This window comes from Arvicola amphibius, chromosome 2 (assembly GCF_903992535.2).
Source record: "Arvicola amphibius chromosome 2, mArvAmp1.2, whole genome shotgun sequence".
Lineage (NCBI taxonomy): Eukaryota > Metazoa > Chordata > Mammalia > Rodentia > Cricetidae > Arvicola > Arvicola amphibius.
This window is the reverse complement of record NC_052048.2, coordinates 2,165,872-2,185,401: the sequence shown is the minus strand read 5'-3', so window position 1 is coordinate 2,185,401 and position 19,530 is coordinate 2,165,872. Positions and strand designations below refer to the sequence as shown.

Sequence of the window (19,530 nt, the reverse complement as noted above, 5' to 3'; positions counted from 1 at the left end):
AAAGACCCCATTCCCATCCAGGAACCACTCAGAAAAGATGCATTTTACAGTTCAGCTCACTGCTCTGCAAAGTGTGACCACAGCGCTTATCTTGAAAGATAGTTAAATAGACACACCAATGAGGTACTCAAGAGGGAGAGAAAGGGCCATTTAGCTTCTGTTACATTAAATCCTGAGCTCTGGAAGTTCCCCCGCGTAGGTCTGACAGGCTCCCTTCTCACTGATCTACTTTGTTGTACAAGACAAGTACTTTTCTTCTCCTGTTCTAAAGCCACTACCTGCAGCTTATGAGTGGGAAGAAATGTCCCCGAATCTTTAAGTGCCTTTTCTTAAAGACGAACGCCTGACGCCCTCCTTGATTTCCTCAAGAAGAATGAATGCTGCCATAGCTTGCTTCTCTTCTGACAAGGAACGGGGTCCCATGAAGGGAATTTTGACAGGGAAATTACTAGCTTTGACTCAGAGCTCAGCTCTTTCTCGAGACCCAACTGGGTATTTCCAAATAGTGTGGTTGTATTTATTCTGACATTTCCTGAGAGATTGCCAGTTCATTCGCACAGGGAGTGATCAATAGTTTATGTTAAGAAATACAGATTTCCCGTTCACCAGCTGGTTCCCCTTTGTATTCAACCAACTAATTTTTGTAGTAGCCTTTTTAAAAATACAACTTCCCCCGTTGACCAAGAAGAGTGGCAACGACCAAGGCCCTGGAATCTCAGTCAGGACATGAAGAGACCAACGCTCTTTTTTTGCTGTGGGGTAGACACAGTAGGTTTGCATCTAGTAGTTGCCACTAACCAATTCTAACAGCCTACACACTTGTGACAGAACCACTAAGATCTTTTGAGTACAATATCTGGCAATTTTCCAGTGACGTACCACAAATCAATAGTCTTTTTTGGTAGACTGAGTTCATAAACCTAAATCAATAACTTTTTAATCAAGGTTTGTTATAAGATTTCACACCTACCAATGGCTTCATTAGTCATCCTTGGATGATTAAAAGCCGAGGTACAGATATATGGGACAGGGAACTTAATATCCTCATGTGTGGGTGTGCTTATCTTAATTAACACACACACATACACACACACACACACACACACACAGATACATACACATAGACAGAAGGCACCACACTTGTATGCATATGCACACACAGGCACAGACACATGTAGACAATTAAATCTCTAAAAAATAAAGTGTAAAATATAGAATTTTTTCCAAGTGCTTTACTAGTTAGTCAAGGCTGCAATTTCATCCCCAATATGTAGTATTTAGACTAAGAAAGGTATCATTGTCTTGCTTAGACTACCCGAATGATACCTTCTATTGCTTTATTTGATTCTCCTGGCTCTTTCTTTGATTATTAAAACCATTCCTTGTGGTGGCTAGAATGGCAGGGACACCTGAGTCTCAGCATCGGGATTAGAGATTTGGTCAATGACCAGTTAGAACATCAGGTTTTCCAATTCCTGAAAAAGTTCTTCTCATTGTCTGTGTTCCTCTTCAATTTATTGTGTGACAATCCAAAAAATAAAAAATATAAAACATCCAAAAAATAAAATGTATCTCCATAATGTACAATTCTACTTAAAAATAGAAAAGAAACAGTTCCCAATCAAATAATAAAACTTTCTTCCTGAGGCTAGAGAGAGAGAGAGAGAGAGAGAGAGAGAGAGAGAGAGAGAGAGAGAGCTCAGCAATTAGGAGCAGCCAACTGGACCCAAGTTCAGGTCCCAGCATCCACACAGAGGATCACAATCACCTCTAACTCCAGCTCCTGAGAATCTGATGTCTCTCTGACCTTCATGGGCCCTACATACAAATGATGCATATATACACACATTCAGGCACACACATGCATACACATAAAACAAAATAGACATTTAAAACATATGTGTGTATGTTTACCTTCATCTATCAAGCCAGCAAGCAAGAATTCAGCCCTAAAAGCTGGAGTGTCATTCTTCCCAAGGCGAATATGTCTGCAGAAATAGGGTTAATATTATATGAACTTAGTTGTGCCATAGAAACAAGCCTAAAAAGGGAACCACTTGGTGCCTGAAGAGCCCTGTGGTGGCTCCTGCTGTGGGGGCAGAACTGATGCTAGGTCCCAGGCTGGCAGTAACCATGTTGGTGTGGTGTCCATAGGGACAATAGGATCAACACAGCTATCCGATGGCCTGACTTTCAGGATCCTGGGGTGCTGGCTATCCACTCACTTTCTTTAAAAGATTTATTTTTATCCTTATTAATGTATGTTTGTGCACATTTGTGTGAGTGTAGACTGCATTCACACAATGTAGGAGCCAAACAAAGGGGGGATCCCCTGGAGCTGGCAGGTACAGGCAGTTTTGAACTGCTGCCTGAGGTGGGTGCTGGGAGCCAAACTCAGGTCCTCTGGAAGAGCACTACTTGCTCTCACCCACGAGGCCATATCTCCACCCACACCCCCACGATGCTCTTACAAATGAATTAGGAGCCATGGCTACTAAATTTTACTTGATCTGCATAACCTGAAAAGTCTTAGGACAACTGAACAAAAATCTATCTACGATCATAAAAGAGATCATTAAATCTCTTCAGTTTCCAGGACTGCACCCATTTGTGGGTGAAGGGTAGTCTGGGTCTCCTGGAGGAAGAGCCCCAACACAGTACCAAGAATTTGTTTGATATTTGTTTCCAGTTTCCCCCAATGTGGCCTATGAAAGCTGCACACATCAGACACCTGCCTTGCAATGACATTCCTCCTTTGAAGTGGGGGAGGTTTATGGCGGTCAGGTGATTTGGCCTTTCAGCCAGGTCCTGCACACAGTGGGTCAGGGCTTCCCAGGACCAACTTGTGACGATTTTCTGGGTGACAGACACACAGTGGACCAGACACACTCAGAAACAGGAGGAAAGCTTGTCTTGCCTCACTACCTTCGAAATGAGAACACAGTGGTGGGCAAGGTCACTAGAACTACCCTATCGGTCACATTCTGTCCCCAAAGCCGGGCTATATTCCTGGAAAGATTACAGAAGTTAGCGCTACCGTAAAGGATGTGAAAGATACGGGCTCATGATTCCCACCACGTCCAGATTCAGTTTACCTATTTCATATTCAGTGTTAGAAAGTAGCAACTGATTGTCCTCAACTTAACCAAGCAGTGACCCTAACTGCGCCTGCTATTTCCAACACACAGGTATCGTGTGCTCCTGAAGCTAATTCAGTTTCCTCATGTGCAGGTCAGCACAATGGAATAAGCAGTTTTCATCTCAGCTAAGGAGGCCATCGATACACCTTAATGTCCTACCGCAGGAGCAAAGCAGCTCTCCAGCCCTGCGATAAATTTAATTAGCCTACATCTTGACTACCTTTCTCTTGCACAAGCTGTCACTCAGGTCCATTATGTTGGTGACGTTACGCTGAGAGGATCTTGAGAGCGAGACATGACAGAACTTAGGGGCATTTGCAGTCAGGGGGCAAGTAAGTGACAAAAACCCAGGGCCCTCCTGTCCAGTGAAGTCTCCAGACATACAGTTGTACGAAGTAGGTAAAGTCATCCATTGAAGGCGACATATAAGTTGTTGCATCTAACCTCTCCCAAAACAAAAATAAGAAGTACAAGACTCTGCGGGCCTCTTGGGATGTCAGGCAGGTCACATGGCCCTCATTTAAATGTGTAACTATAGCCCATTCGCCCGGCGATATCCAAAGAGCTTCAAGTGGGGCCCAGAAATGGAAGAAGCTGTACAGCAGATGCGGGCACCACGCACGCCGCTCTGCCGGGTGGGTCCAATACCCAGCAGATCCAATGTGCACGAATGAGCAGTGACCTCCTTGGCAGACAGACAGACAGATGGACAAACAGAGATTTAGAATTTAGATTTAGATTTAGCCTTTAAGAAATGGCTCAGGGTCTGTTTCTGGGCCTTAATAGAATAGAGTGATTAAGTCTGGATCGTTATCTTAACACATTCTTAACACTCATTTCTGAGTGTTGCTTGACCCAATCACACCGAACTAGTGACGATGTGGATGGGCTTGCACGGACCCTGCAGAAACAAGTTACACAAAAAACATAGCTCAAATTCCCATGGTAGGATTCCCACTATACTGCGGCTTTCTCCGTGGCAGGCACCTATGGCATCATGGGGATTTTGAAGGAGGCTGGCCTGGTTGCAGGTGCTCCTGCGCGGTATGCAGGCACTGCCCCCACGTGGACAGCTGCGGTACTGCAGCCCCTTCCAGTGCCATTCCCGGGGGGCAGAACTTCCAGTGCCTGGTCGACCGTTTTTTGCTAACTTGGAAAATGAGTGGAAAGTCATCGGTTTATAAAACGTTTTCATTCTAAGCAAAGCATGAAAATTATGTGTTGGTTTGCTATTGACCCAGTTGAGTTCCAAATCTCGTTGGGTTAGTAGATCAAGTCTTCCTTCGTAAATCTCCAAGGGGTAAGAGAAACACCAAGATTCACATGCACTTGGCTTTTTGGATGCCATGTTTGACTTTGTCTTAGAAACACTGACGCCCTCCATTGTGGTCATACCTAAGCAAGGGGTAGGCTTATATGCTTATTCACATAAGTAGAGACTCAGTACATGAGTTTAATCAACCATATCGAAATGAGGACTGGAGACATGACTCTAATTTAGAGCACTGCTGGCTGCTCTTCCAGAGGACGTGGGTTCGATTCCCAGTACCAACATGGCTGTTCACAGCTGTCTGTAACTATGATTCCAGCAGATCAAATGTTCTCTCTGGCCTCTGAGGGCACCAGGTACACACATGGGGTGTGTGTGTGTGTGTGTGTGTGTGTGTGTGTGTGGTGTGTGTTTTGGACCATTGTCAGTCCTCCGTTAGACTGAGAACTCTGTCATCTTTCCCAGAGCCCCAACCATAAATCGTAGGACACAGAGCAGGCTTGGAAGTGCTTGTTACGGAACATCTTCCTCCCCAGAAGCCTATGGATCTCACAGTTTTCCCTTCACTCAAAACTTCTGGAAGCCCCAGACACACTGTCGGTGGCTGAGCATTCTAAAACTTCTGAGACGGTAACTTGTTTTTCTCTCTTTCTCAGGACCCTCTTCCCAGAACCATATAAGAAAAACGGAGGGATCATGTCCATGATCGCAGCTTTCTACAGCAACAAGTCCATCCTCATCACAGGGGCCACAGGCTTCCTGGGCAAGGTGTTGATGGAGAAGCTGTTCCGCACCAGCCCCCAACTGAAAGTCATTTACATCCTCGTGAGACCCAAGTCTGGACAAACTCTGCAGGAGAGGGTCTTCCAGATTCTCAACAGTAAGGTACGGCTTGCGTGAGGGCCGACGCGTATGACGTGTATGACGTGTATGACGTGCGTGACGGGCACCACCATGGGGCCCCGTGACTGGACAGGATCTACAGCCGCCGGGAGGCAAGCCTCGGGGCACAGCTGTGAGCGGTTCTTTAGGTCAGTCCACTATGCCTGTAGGGGATCACCTTAGCTGGGTTATCTGAGATGCATGATTGGTGGCACCGATTGCTAGGCTGGGACCCCAGACTGTATAAAAGTGCACGAGCACAAAAATTCATAGATCTCTGCCAAGGTTGGGGATGCAGTGTGACCAGTTCCTCCACACTAGCCCCTGCTGCCCTGACTTCCTGGCTTCGGTGGACTGTGCTTCCATCTCTGGGCTGAGGTAAAACCTTCCAACATGGAGTTGTTTCCTTCTTTATGGGGTGGGGGGAATTTTTTTTTTATCAAAACGGCTATAAAAGAAACTATACAAATTCCCAACTACAGGCCAGAGCCTACAGGGGACAGAAGAAGACAGACATCACAGTGTCTCCTGTGGGTCTCCCAGAGAAGGGTAGAGGTGCTTCTATTATAATTGGGCGAGAAAGGAATCATCTCTGTAGTGGTTTGAACCTGACATGTCCCCCACTGTCCCTGTTTTGGGTACTTGTTCTCCATTGTGAAATTTGAGAGAGTGTGGAACCAGCAAAGGTTAGGCCTGCTGGCGGAAGTGGACGACCCCGAGAAAACCCCCAAACACCATTACTGAGGCTTGGCGGGTGCATAGCGGGCAACCACTAATGTGGATGCCCCCCCCCAGGAAATTCCATACGCCATTGCCCAGGGTTGGCGCTCTCTCTTGGTGTCAGAAACACAGCTCTGGCAGTATTTCCTTTTTAATTTCTTCTTGTCCCACAGCTATTGTCTGAATGACCCGTGAGTCTAGAAACCTAAGTTTTCAGTAGGCGGGCACTATCCGGTTTAGCTCTTGAGTTTACACAGAGAATAGCGTGGAGCATTAGAAAAGGCAGCAGACCTGGCCCTACCCATTCCTCCCCTCACCAGAGCAACAGCTCAGCGTCAGAGCTCGCCACATTGCCTAACCCACCCACGGCTTTCTTTATCTATACAATGTATCAAATAACAAAAATTATTTCACAGGGATTTACGAAGATTAAATGAAGATACCCATCCATCAATAATATTGTGTTGCATCATAGGAAGATATTATCAGTGACCTCTGGGTTCTTTAACCCAGACAGGCTCTTTTGTTCATCATCCCTAAAGCTAAATCATGGGTTGCCTAAACTAGTTTCACAGATATCAAAGATGCATAGATTTCCACATTCCCCTCTCTAACAGTTTATCATGGCTTTTGTAAGAGATAAAAGTAGAAATGAATAAATGGGTTTTTTTATTATTGTTGTGTTTGAGATGGGGTCTTGCTGGGTAGCCTACACTAGCCTCAGGCTCAGAATCTACCAGCTTAACCTCACAAGGGCTGGAATTCCAGGGCTGCACCGACCCTGCCAGACTCACAAGTAATCCAAGTCTCCCAGATTTCACAAACCTGTGACGGATCTGTTCACATTTACATGTGCAACTTTGCTAGCTATTGTCTCTCCAGCCTGTGTGATTTACAGGCATGTGCTGAAACAGATAGCCCGTACCTCTCCAAAAACCAGCTGATCTAGCCTAGCATGTGCCATGAGATAGCCCCCACCTCCCCAAGTGTACCGGCGGGCACCAGCGGAAATGTACCAGCGGGTACCGGTGGTACCAGCGGTCGGAGGGGTTAGGGAATAACCACGATAGTCCTTTTATAATAAATCAGTTTTAATAAAAGGGGAAATAAGGGAACTTACAGAACCAAGGGTCCAGCGGAGCAGAAGGTACGCGGGGGAGAGCAAACGGGGCTCCTCCCGGCGCCCCGATGCTATTTAAGGGGTATCCTACCTCGCTGGGGCAGCCACGCCCCTGAACGCAGGGATTGGGCCAGCTGTCCCAACACCCAAGACCCAGTTGAACTAGCCTAGCATGTGACGTGAGATAGCCCCCTCCTCTCTGAGACCCAGCTAATCTAGCCTCGCATGTTCTGTGAGATAGCCCCCACCTCTCTGAGAGCCAGCTGAACTAGCCTAGCATGTGCCGTGAGACAGCCCCCAATTCCCTGAAAGCCAGCTTATAGAAGCAACCATACACCAGCCATTCAGGATCCAAGGTAATTGATGGAGAGGCTGCAGTCTCTTCTGCATTGCCCTCAAGTCAATGAGGTCTCCACGGAGGACACTAGCCAACTAGCAATGGGGACAAAGACAGGACTGGTTTTATAGGAAGACGTCTGGTCTAGGCAGGAAGCAGCACCCCTAACTCCTGTCCACATGCTCTGCAAGGCTGCCACTGGGCCAATATCTCATGGCTGAGAAAAACACAGGTGGGTACCCAGGAGGAAACTCCCACCGTCTTCACTTTAAGTCACGAAGTTTCTTTCTGCCCCACCATTCATGCCATTCTCTGTACTGGAGAGTCAGAGTCCATACTGCTGGGGAATAGACCATTCCTTCTACCACATGCTGAGAACTCAGCTTTTGATTGGCAGTCTTAGAACTCAAGCTTCATAAACAGCGGCAGGATAGAGACAAGGTTAACTACCACTGAAGAAATAAGAAAATGAAACAAAGAAAGGTATTCAAAACGGCAGGCAGCAAGGCTGGGCTAGATCTATTAAGATAAATGCTCAGTAGGAACTGAGAAGGCTCCTTGAGAAGATTATAGGGTAAGTAGGAAGATGTCCCTTACCTGGTTTCTGACTGGACTCTTCGGGAAGAGGCCTCTTTCCTATCATTTTTTGTGGCCAATTGCTCCACCTTCTAGAAGGTTCTTCTCTGCTCCTCTGTTGCTATGGTAGTTAGGGAAGGTCCTCTCATCCTTGTCTCTAACAATGCATTCTTGGATGCACAGTAGAAGGTGGGAACCAGTGGATGTGTGCAGACTTAGGGTCAGGTGTTCTCTGAGTCTAGAAGAAAAGGGAAATCAGTTAGTGCACACAGGAGGTCATCCTGTCCCAAGGGAAAGACATGAGTGAAAGGGATGATGAGGAAGTATAAGAAGGAAGGGGAGTTGTGATGAGATCCCCAACCTAACATCCTGGAATGCCCTGAACGTCTTCATTCAACAACACAGATTGAGTATCTATGGCCAGCGTCAGGCTAGATGTGCAGGGTATCAAAGCTTCCCAGGAGAGGAGTGGATGCTGATGAAAAGGCCTTACGTCTCCAGTTATAGAGGAAATACGGGGAAGATAAGTGTGCTCTTGACTTTGGCAAACCCATTTGAGGAAATGTGTAGCACTGACCACTCTTGAAACAGCGATACTCTCATTGAGTCTTCAACTCAGAAAGCACAAGAAAGGGCTGGAGACGGGAGTCAGTGGTTCAGAGAACTTGCTTATCCTGCAGAGGACCGGGGTTCAGATCACATGGTGATCTGCAATCATCCATGCATAGCTCCAGTTCCCTCTTTTGGCTGCTGTGGGCACTGCACACACACGGTGCAGAGTTTGCCTCTGATTCATGCCTAGGATTATGGTAGAGAGGACATTGGTTCTGCCCATCAAAAGCCAGATACCCCTTCCTTCTCCTTGTGTGGTACATGTAGTTACTACCTGCATCTTCCTGTGCCCCCGATCTCAGAGACAGGCAACTTTCAAAGAGCTTCTTAATCCATTGGTCACAGAAAACCAGAAAAGACTCATTCTTATAACTCACTACTTATAACTCCTAATTCCTAAGTATTTTCACATTTTTTAAAAAATTCTTTCAAATCCTTCCTTCTTCCTTTCTTCCTTTCTTTTTTCTTTATTTCTTTCCTCTCTCTCTCTCTCTCCCTCTCTCTCTCTCTCTCTCTCTCTCTCTCTCTCTCTCTCTCTCTCTCTCTCTCTCTCTCTCTTTCAAGATAGGCTCTCACTTCGCAGCCCTGGCTGGTCTGGTACCTGCTATATACACTAAGCTATCTTTGTCTCAGATCTTCCTCCCTCTTCCTCCCAAGCTATGGGATTAAAGGCATGGGCCCACATACAACATTATGCTGTATTTTTATAAGCTAACCCTGTCATTTGGCATGCTACATTGAATACTATGTAAGCTTCCCTGGAAAAACAGAAATTACTCAATCAGCTATCAATTGTCCCAGAGGCGAATGAACTTTGAAATACAGAGGATGATCATGGTCAGGACTTACAGCATGACCTCAGCTCACATGACACAGCTTTATTTAAGACATTAGGGAAAAAATATTTAAGAAATACTTCACTGGGTCCTTTTATGACTATCACTGCTCCAGAGTTCATAGAGGAGGCAATTAACCCCCAACATGCATTTTAAAAATTAACTGAAAAATATCAATTTTGAATATATTCTAGGTATGCGTGCTTATATAAAATGGTTGTATGTAGCTTGTTATAATGACATAAAATGATGTATACATTTTGTAATGGCTAAATAAAGAGATCTGACATAAAAATACGAACTTTGAATTAAACAGTGCCTGAAAATAGGAAGGTCAAATCTGACCTTGTTAATTTAGATGGTTTTGTAAAGAAACCAACAACATTCCATGGTTCTCCAGCCCACCCTATGTGAGCTGTCGTTAATAATTCTATTAACTCTCTCCAGATGAGACAAGGATAACTGGAAAGAGAAATTTGTATTTTAAACTCCCAAAGACTGTTTTGTTCCATTATTGCCCAACCCTTACCGGGGAAACTGTCCCACAAAATGAAAGCGGCTTCTGCACCAGGATGGTCACCTGGTGGCAGAGTGCTGTGTGTGAGATTCTGGGTTCAGCCCCAGCACGACAGAGACAAAGACAAGGAAGGCCTATAAATATGAGATAACTAGACGTGCTACCATCGCGGGAATTCTAAACGTCCCATGGCTAACATAGGCATACTTTTAAAACTGGAGCTATTCTTCTCATCCATTTCTTCAAGTTAGCTGCTGGAAAGAAATCCCTTTTCAGGGATCCAGGAGAGATGAGTGTGTAGGGTCTCTCCACCATCAGTCATAACCACATAAATAAAGCAACGGCTCTCAACCAGGACCATTCACACGACATGCTACTGATTGTATGTCCTCTGCATCTGGGGTCTTTCCAATTATTACCCTTTGTCAATCTTTAGGATCATTTCACAGAAAAAGGAAGATTTTTTCACATGAATATGAATAAACCTACCCCTTTTCCATGCACATCAAATACTGCTCTCAGTTTGTCATGTGGAAGGATGCATGGACTACGGAAGTCAATTCTATTTTCAATACTGAGCCTAACGAAATACAGGTATCTTCCACCTGAAAACTGTAATAGTCACCTTTGCACAGTGATGTGCAAAGGGATGGAACAATACTGGATATCCCGCACACAGGGATTCATTTCTTTCCCAGTGTAGAGCAGAACATTCCTGTTTATTTCCACTGGAAATCCCCCATCCCCAGTACATTGTTATGTAAGTTTTGTTGGAGGAGATGTTGTAGGCCTATGTGTCTGTGTTCATTATTAAGATTCGTCTCTAACTCTTTCAGAAAAAAACAAAACAAAACAAAACTGGAGCTACTCTTCAGTTTGACAGTTGTTTAGATCAGTTTGAACCTCTTCAGTGTGGTGGAGGGTAGTGAGGAGAGAAGGGGGAGAGAGGGAGGAGAGAAAGGGGAGAAGAGGGAGGAGAAAGAGGTGAGAAGAGGGAGGAGAGAGGGGAGAAGAGGGAGGAGACAGAGGGGAAAATAGGTAGGAAAAGGGGAGTGGAAGAGAGTAGGGTGAAAGGAAGGGAAGGGGGAGGGGGAGGGGAGGAGGAAGAGGGGGAGGACAGAGGAGAGGGAAGGGGAGGGGAGAGGAGAGGAAAGGAGAGGAGAGAGGAGGGGAGGGGAGGGAAGGGAGGGGAGGGAAAAAGAGGGGGGGGGGAGGAGAAGAAAGGAGAGAGGAAGGAGGAGAGGGGGAGAGGGGAGGAAAGAAGAGGGAGGAGAAAGGAGAGGGAGGAGAGGGGAGGGGAGAAGAGAAGAGAGGGGAGGGGAGGGGAGGGGAGAGGAGAAGGGAGGAGAGGAGATGGAGGAGAAAGGAGGGGGGAGAGGGGAGGGGAGGGAAGAGGAGAGAAAAGAGGGTAGGAAGAAGAGGGAGGAGAAAGGAGAGGGGAGAGAAGAGGGGAGGGGAGGAGAGGGGAGGGAAGGGGAAAGGGGAGGGGAGGGGAGGAGAGGAGAGGAGAGGAAAGGGGAAAAGAGGAGAGGGGAAGAAGAGGGAGGAGAAAGGAGAGGGGAGAGGAGAGGGGAGGGGAGGAGAGGGGAGGGGAGGGGGAAAAGGAAGAGATGAAGAGAGTAGGGGAAAAGAAAGGGGAGGGGAGGAGAGGAGAGAAGGGCCCCCATTTTGACAGCTTTGGGAAATACAGAACATTGAAATCAGAACGAGAATTTCCCTCTTTAAGGGCCTAAGTGACATAAGCACTTGACTTCCATTGTCATATTTAATCTTAGAAATCCTTGAAATGTTTATCACGTCACAGATGGGAACTTAATCCCAGAAAACTGTCCTCTCCCCAGGGCTATGTTATCTGTGCCAAAGAGGTGACCCAACAAAACCAGGAGGCAGCTCTTCTGAGGCCCCTGCGTCCTCCACGGCTCTCCTACCTCCCCTCAGAGCCTGTTCCGTGGTGACAGAAGCGTTAGGAGACAAAGGGTTGCTGGTCGTCTAAGTATCCACCAGCACCTTCTGTTAGAAGCCTAGAGATGACCTCAGGGCTGGTCTCCACCCTCTAGGCTAACTCCTTCCTGCCCACAGACTTATTCTCAAAGCTCATGATGGAACCTACCTTGTGGGGATGAAGAAGGAAAGGGTGACAAATGAAATATGTGTCACCGTTAGTGCTGATTATAGGTTTTTATGAAAAGTCACTGAAGATCTGACATGGGCCAAGCTGTAACCAAGAATAGCTTCACGTATTTGATTTTCAATTCCCTGAGATCACGGGATGATACAGTCCCGCAATTGGTGTGTTAAGTAAGCGTGCAGCAAAGGAAGGCCCTGAGAACTTCTCAACTTGTTCTTGTCACACGAACAATACAGAGCAGAGCGGGGAGTTAGCCCAGACCCTGTGATGGCGGAAGAGCGGATGTCTTTCCAGAATGCACACAGTTCTGGTACACACCTGGAGTGTGTCACCTGCCAAAGGCGTTACACATCTGGTACCACGCACAACCGCCCAAGCTCCAGGCAGTCTTAACCACATGATCACACCACGTTGTCTGGTGGTGTTAAAGCGATGGTCCTCACTGAAGCTATTAAAAACTTCAGTGTTTCAAAGTGCACAAGTGTGATGCATCCTCTCCCCACCCAACATCCCCTCCCCCTCTTCAAAGTCAGTGTCCACAGAACCACAAACAAGTTAGTGAAGAAAATTCTACCGTAGACTCAAAGAGGCGTTTACAAAGTAAGTTACTATGGCGGGGGGGTTGCAAAAATTTCACACAAACTCATTCATTTGTTGCATGGCTTTGTGGTGTTAATGAGGCCCGTGGCCTGTGGATTTCTGTTTCAGCTGTTTGAGAAAGTCAAAGAAGCCTGTCCAAATGTGCATGAGAAGATCAGACCTATCTCTGCAGACCTCAACCAGCGCGACTTTGCCATCAGCAAGGAGGACATGCAGGAACTTACGTCTTGCATCAACATTGTCTTCCACTGTGCAGCTACTGTACGCTTTGATGCTCATCTGAGGTACATATGCTCCCTCTGTACTCTCGTGGCTTATAGCTCTCTCTCTCTCTCTCTCTCTCTCTCTCTCTCTCTCTCTCTCTCTCTCTCTCTCTGTGTGTGTGTGTGTGTGTGTGTATGTGTGTGTAACAGTCTTCATGGAATCTGTAAAAATAAAAAGCAAAAAGGAAAGAAAGAACCACAAAACATATGCCAGTGAAAAGTTTAAAAAGAAACATTAAAGAATTTTCAGAATGTCTCCACATCCCACTGTGTTGAGGCCGTAGTCCATCATGGCATGCACACACGCTCACCTTTCTGCCTGCTTCTACAGTTATGCAGACATGGGCTCAACTTCCAAGAAAGGGTGTTGGAGCTCCTGTTGGGAGCGCTCTGTCCCCTGTCCAGTGCTGCTGGAATGACAATGGACATGGTGTTGCGCATTTTTCTTTATTTCTTTGATGATTTGAAAGGTTGACATGCTTAAATGCTTATGATTTTTGCCAATTGGTTTCAAGATTACTTGGAAGCAGCCACACAGTAACTTTATGCTCTAGAAATCTAATCATATTTCAGGTTACTTTCATCTTTCCACTCCTTGTTAGTTAATGGTATATTCACAATTTCTTGAATCACTAGTGTGATTTCATTTTTAGATTTAGGCGTTTGATCCATATTTGAAATGTTTCCATTCATTCATTCATTATTTATATATTCACTTATTTTGAGACAGGTTCTCCCTACTTAACCCTGGCTGTCCTGGAATTCACTACATCGACCAGGCTGGTCTGGAATTTACAGCTGCCTGCCTGCCTCTGCCTCCAGGGCACTGGGATTAAAGCTGTGCACCACCACAGCCAGCTCATTTTAAATGCTTTTAACTATGAACATGGATAGCCAGGGCAAAATAGTGAACTGGGTATGAAGACAATAGTCTTCCTTTGCTCTAGCAGATGGTTAGTTCTTAAACAATGCTTACCAAAGGGCTTAGTTTTAAATCTGTACAAAGCCAAATTCTTGTCCTAAATTATTAAAACTGACTCTCCATTGGTCAGACTTTCTCAGAAACTGTCACACTATTTGAAAAACTAATTTTGATTAGGCCATGAATACTCATAGAATACTTTTAAAATAGAAATACCTCAATTATTCTCATGTGGGGGCTATTTATTTAAATTTAGTATAAATTTTTCAAGTTACCTTGAGTATATAGATTCATTTAGAAAAGCTAATTTATTTAAATTTAAATTTTTCATGTTACTTTGAATATATGATTCATATAGAAAAAAACTAACATTTCAAAAATGTTATTCTTCCCACCCAATAACAGCCCGTTTCCCTTATTCCATTTTACTTCATTAATGAAAGGGATGAAGTTTTCTCTGTCTGCTTAAGATCCTTTAAGCAAGGTGCTCATTTGAACGTGTGCCTTCAGGCCGTTGCAAGCTCGAGTTTTCATTTGGATACAGAATGCTACTTCAACATGTTGCCATAATTTTTAGTAGATATTTTACCGAATGGATCATCTGCATTCTAATTTTAATAAGCTTTGTTTATTTTCCAAATAAATAATTGTAAAATACGACAGCAGTGTTTGTGACTGGGCCTTCAGTGCTTAACATCTGCTCATTAACTTTGTTTTTCTCTCTGATAACAGGGTAGTTCCTTGTAGCGATGTCAAGGACTGGCTGGCAATGTTTGTGGGCATCCTTCCTACCCTGTAGAGGCAATACTCCTAGCCTCTTACTACAAAGCATAGCTTTGGGCAGAACTGAAGTGTGCTATTTTATCACTTCATTAGTATATTTATTTAATTGGGAAATGGATATAAAATGTCACTTAAATTATTTGCAGAAAAAGAGCCAGAGAGATGATGGCACCAAAAAAAGCATGCCGGCTCTTGCAGGGGATCCTAGTTTTGTTCCTAGCACCTGCATCAGGTGGCTCACAACCACCTGTAACTCTACTTCCAGGGCATCTAATACCTCTGGTCTCTGTGGGTACCTACACCCAGATGTACGCACGCACATGCACACACACCACACACACACACACACACACACACACACACACACGCATGCACGCGCGCGCACACACACACACATACACACAGTGTGTGTAGTATCATACAGTCTTTCTCTTTGGGGGTTAACTTAGAGAGTAGATTTCCTGATGCTGGATGAAGGGTGTGCCCCTTGCGTGAATTCTCGGCACCTTGCTGCTTGTACTGAATTTATATAGTTTTCTAAATATCAGACACAATTTAGAATCTGACATTAATCTCCGTGGCTGGCCTGGATCTTTACAAAAACTTGCATTGCTCTTTCAAATACCTACTCTTAGTTTGAGTCAGAGTCTTCGTTTCTTTGTTTTTGTTCTTTCAATGGTCCCTTCTGGAAGCCACTTGATCAGTTCAGAGGACCATGTGTTTTTTGTTTTACCGATTAGAACTGTGTAACCTTAGACACCGTGTGTAGTGTGTACTGTGCTGCCGTGGCTAGGACTAAGGACCCCCACATAGCAGGAGCACATTACAATTTCAAGTGTTAAAGAACTGTGCAGCCAGGGACCAATTCTTTTCTTCCTTGTCTCATGTTGTGCCACCGAGATCTGAGGCATCTGCCTGTTACTGAAGAAGGTATAGTCATGGCACATACACCATTTAGAGCTTGGTACATCTGCCGCTAGGATAAGTATGGCATGCCAGTCACTGGAGGAGGTACGCTCACAGTGTGGTACACCAGGTACGGCAAGATAAGATGCTGAGACATCTTTACTGCTACTTTCTGCTTTGTCCTCTCCAGAGAAGCTGTGCAGCTGAATGTCACTGCCACCCAGCAGCTACTGCTGATGGCCAGCCAGATGCCAAAGCTTGAAGCCTTCATCCACATCTCTACCGCCTTTTCTAACTGCAACCTGAGCCACATAGATGAGGTCATCTACCCATGCCCTGTGGAGCCAAGAAAGATCATTGACTCCATGGAGTAAGTTGGGCCAAATGGAGGAACTGGGTGGCAGCAGATGGTTTTCCCTTGGTTTCTTTGTGGTTGTTAATGCAGTTAAGAGGTAGGACACTTTGAAAGCTTTGGGGAAATGATTCACCTGTCTCTACTGGTCCCTTCTTCCAGTGGGAAATATGCTCCAGGAGGGAAGGATGTACTAGGAATTGATACAGAGGCATTGGAGCCAGGGCCTTGTGCATGCTAAGTAAACACTCTTCCACTGAGCTACAACCTCGGCCCTGAAGATCCCTAAAGAAACCCCTTGTTGAGGATAGGGCTGCAGAAACACTGGACCACGAACATATTTCTCACAGCACCACCAGACAATATAAAGGATCAGGAGAGAAATTTTGGAAGGCTGGAAACTTGCTGTGTAAGCTGGGGCAATTGTCTTAGCCTTTCTAACACCCACTCCCTGGTCCTTCTTCATTACTTTTCCTGTTGCTCTGATAAAATACCCAAACAGAAGCAGCCTATGAGGAAAGGGCTTATTTGGGCTCACGGTTCTAGGTCAGTCAATCATGACAGGGAAGCTGTGGCTGCAGCAATTGGAGGAAACCAGCCACACTGAGTCCACAGTCAAGAAACAAAACCAGGAACCCTCCTGCTCATCCCGTTGCCTCCCGTCTATTCTGCCCAGGAACCCAGCACAGGGACGGGCGCCTCCCATATCAGAGGAAGGAAGCTGCTTTGGCCTATAGCAGGGCAGAATATAGCCAGGCTGGAAGAGATAGATAGATAGATAGATAGATAGATAGATAGATAGATAGATAGATAGATAGATAGAAGGATGGATGATAGATAGATAGATAGATAGATAGATAGATAGATAGATAGATGATAGATATAGATAGAAAGAGGAGGCAGAGGCAGAGAGATGCCATGTAGCTGCCAAAGGAGACAGATGCTGGACACTTTCCAGTAAGTCACAGCCTAGTACCCATTCACAGATTAATAGAAATGGGTTAATTTAAGATGTAAGAGTTAGTTAATAAGCTGGAGCTAATAGGTCAAACAGTGTTGTAATTAGTATAGTTTCTCTGTGATTATCCAGTTCTAAGAGCCAGGAAGCAAACAAGCAGTCTCCGCATACAGGTCATTTAGAGGAACTGGCACAAGCAAACAGCATTTCAAGTTAATGGTTCCTCTGGAGAGTTGCAGAAAAGACACATGTGGTTTGATGCCCAAGTCAATTCAGATACATCTATAGAAAGCCCAAAAGCATGTTCAATACAGAATTAAAGTTTGTCACCAAGCTTCCCTCTCACAGAGGTACCTCCTCCCTAACTGTGGTCTCCAAGAAGAGAGCCCACCTGCTTGATTCAAGAACCAGAACTAAATTCCTAAGGTCTCATCCACTGTCCTCCCTTCTGATATCTGAGAGGGGACTATGCACTTGGAAACCTCTAAGAGTTCACTAGAGACAGGGGAAATAGTGATCAGCTCATCACAGTGAAGGGCTCCTTGTGCCACCTCCTCCTTCCAAACTCTAAACAGATGCAGACGCTAAATACTCCAAGGCTAAAAAGGAAGAGCTTCCCTCCCAGAGAAGGGGTCAGTTTGCTGTCTTGTCTTCAGTATGTCCGGAGCTCTGGCGGGTATATCTTAGAAGTCTTTAACTTACAGTCAGTATTGGGGATGAGGAGGAAATTCCTTCCTCCCTGGAATGCTTAAATTCACTATAAAACAAATGCCCCCAAACTGAGAGGGACTGCCTGGGGACTGCCTTCTGCACTACAGCAATGGCGCCGATATTTCCACAGCCCCATTTCCTTCTGAGTCCACCTGTTCTCATGTATCTCTATCCATCCCCGCTTCCCTAAACCTTACAGGGTGTAGAAACTGACTCCTCCTGAGGACATGGTGGCACATAAGGAAACAGGATTTCCGGGACAAAAGGGTGATGAGCCAAGTGAATAAAGAAATGGAATTTCTGCTCTCTGGACCACTCTTCAGAGAGCATCAGACACATGTCAGACACCTAGGCATGGTGACTGCAACAAACACAGCCTGAATGGGGAAGAGGAGAAAAGGCCACTGTAAAATTTCTACCATTCTCTCCCAGAATGCTTTCCCTGAAATACCTGTAGCTCCGTCTTTCAGAAGATAAACTGGGGGAGACACATACTCCTCATTTCACTCAACTACCATATAAACAAGAAGCTATTAATACCATAATATTAAAAAAGGATAGTAAGTTAGACGAGCCTGCGCTGTGTGTAACTGCATCTGACATATACCTACTGCTAAGGTCTCCAATGACTTTAGGCTTCTTTTAAAGCAACTTAAGTAGAATTTTAAACTTGGAGACTCATGGAAAGAAAGTTAAGTCAGATTTGGGAGCTGGGGACTTGTAGGTTCAACACATGTCCTTGAATATACTACAGAAGATCTAGTGGATTTCAGAAACGTATGTTGATTCATGCAGTGTCTTTGATAATATGCTGAGCTACAGTTTTGAAGAACTGATGGGAAAGAAAAGAACAGAGGTGGTAACTGGGCACTGGAGAGGGCCCCAGGCAGCAGAAGATGGGTCTTTGTCACACTGCCCTCTCCTCTGAGTCCAGGAAGAGACTAGACGGGACAGAAAATGGTCAGAGGGGCAGAAGAAGAAAGTTACTTTAAAATAAGCTTTATTAAAACAAAATGCCACCACTGGCCTGGAAGTGGAGTGTGTGTGAAGCCCTGGGTTTAATCCCTAGCACTAAGAATGAAAGCAAGTAGAGGGGTGGGATGGGGAAGAAGAAGAGAGAGTTCTGTTGCATTGGTTCGTTGATAGGTACGTATAGTCATAACCCAAGAACTGGAACAGATACAACCAGCCGTCTTTCCTGGGGAAAATGGAGGGAGCAAGAACAGAATACATTGGTCCACAGAAGAAACTGAGATGTGGGGCACATGCAATAAGCTTTCCCACACACATCCCTAGGAATCTACAGAGCCAATATTCTTTCTCTAAGATGCTTTGTAGAGCCCTCAGCTATAACCCTTTGTAGTGAGCAGCTGTTCCTTGTGGTGTGACATCGACTCCCTGTGGGTTCTAGGTTCCCCTGAAATTGTTTTGCCTTGCAGCCTTGCGGAAACTAGACTTGGTTTCTGTAATTTATATTGGCATAGGAAAGTGGTCTTGGGTTGGTCAATGCACGACCTGCCTACAAATGAAATGAAGTGAGACCATGCAGCTACCCTCCGCATCTGTGACTTTTCAACCAACCTCCTGCTAATCTGAATATCTGTGCTTGCACTGAGCCGCTACGGGCTTTTGGTTGTTACTCCACACAGGGTACAACAAACACGCATACTGTGTTCACATTATGCTCCGCATTATAGGTAATCGAGATGGTTTAAAGTGCACATGGGGATATGCATAGGTGATATTCAAACCAGTTACCTTTGGATAACAAGAGGAATCAAGGGGATGGGTCCTGCCTTATCTATCACTCTTCCAATCCCCATGTGGTCACTTAATTCTTTTTGACATGTGTATGATATGCATGTATGCATGTTCACGTATGTGAGCACAGAGATGC

General features: G+C 45.3%; 1 protein-coding gene across 1 annotated transcript in view; it reads left to right on the top strand.

Moving 5' to 3' along the window:
• Nucleotides 1–19,530, top strand: part of Far2 (fatty acyl-CoA reductase 2) — a 110,233-nt gene that overhangs the window by 70,680 nt on the left and 20,023 nt on the right. The window contains exons 2-4 of the mRNA XM_038320849.1: nt 5,067–5,295; nt 12,847–13,022; nt 15,803–15,982. Of these exons, the coding sequence (XP_038176777.1) occupies nt 5,107–5,295; nt 12,847–13,022; nt 15,803–15,982 (545 nt within the window). The 5' untranslated portion in view covers nt 5,067–5,106. The remainder of the gene's footprint in view (nt 1–5,066; nt 5,296–12,846; nt 13,023–15,802; nt 15,983–19,530) is intronic.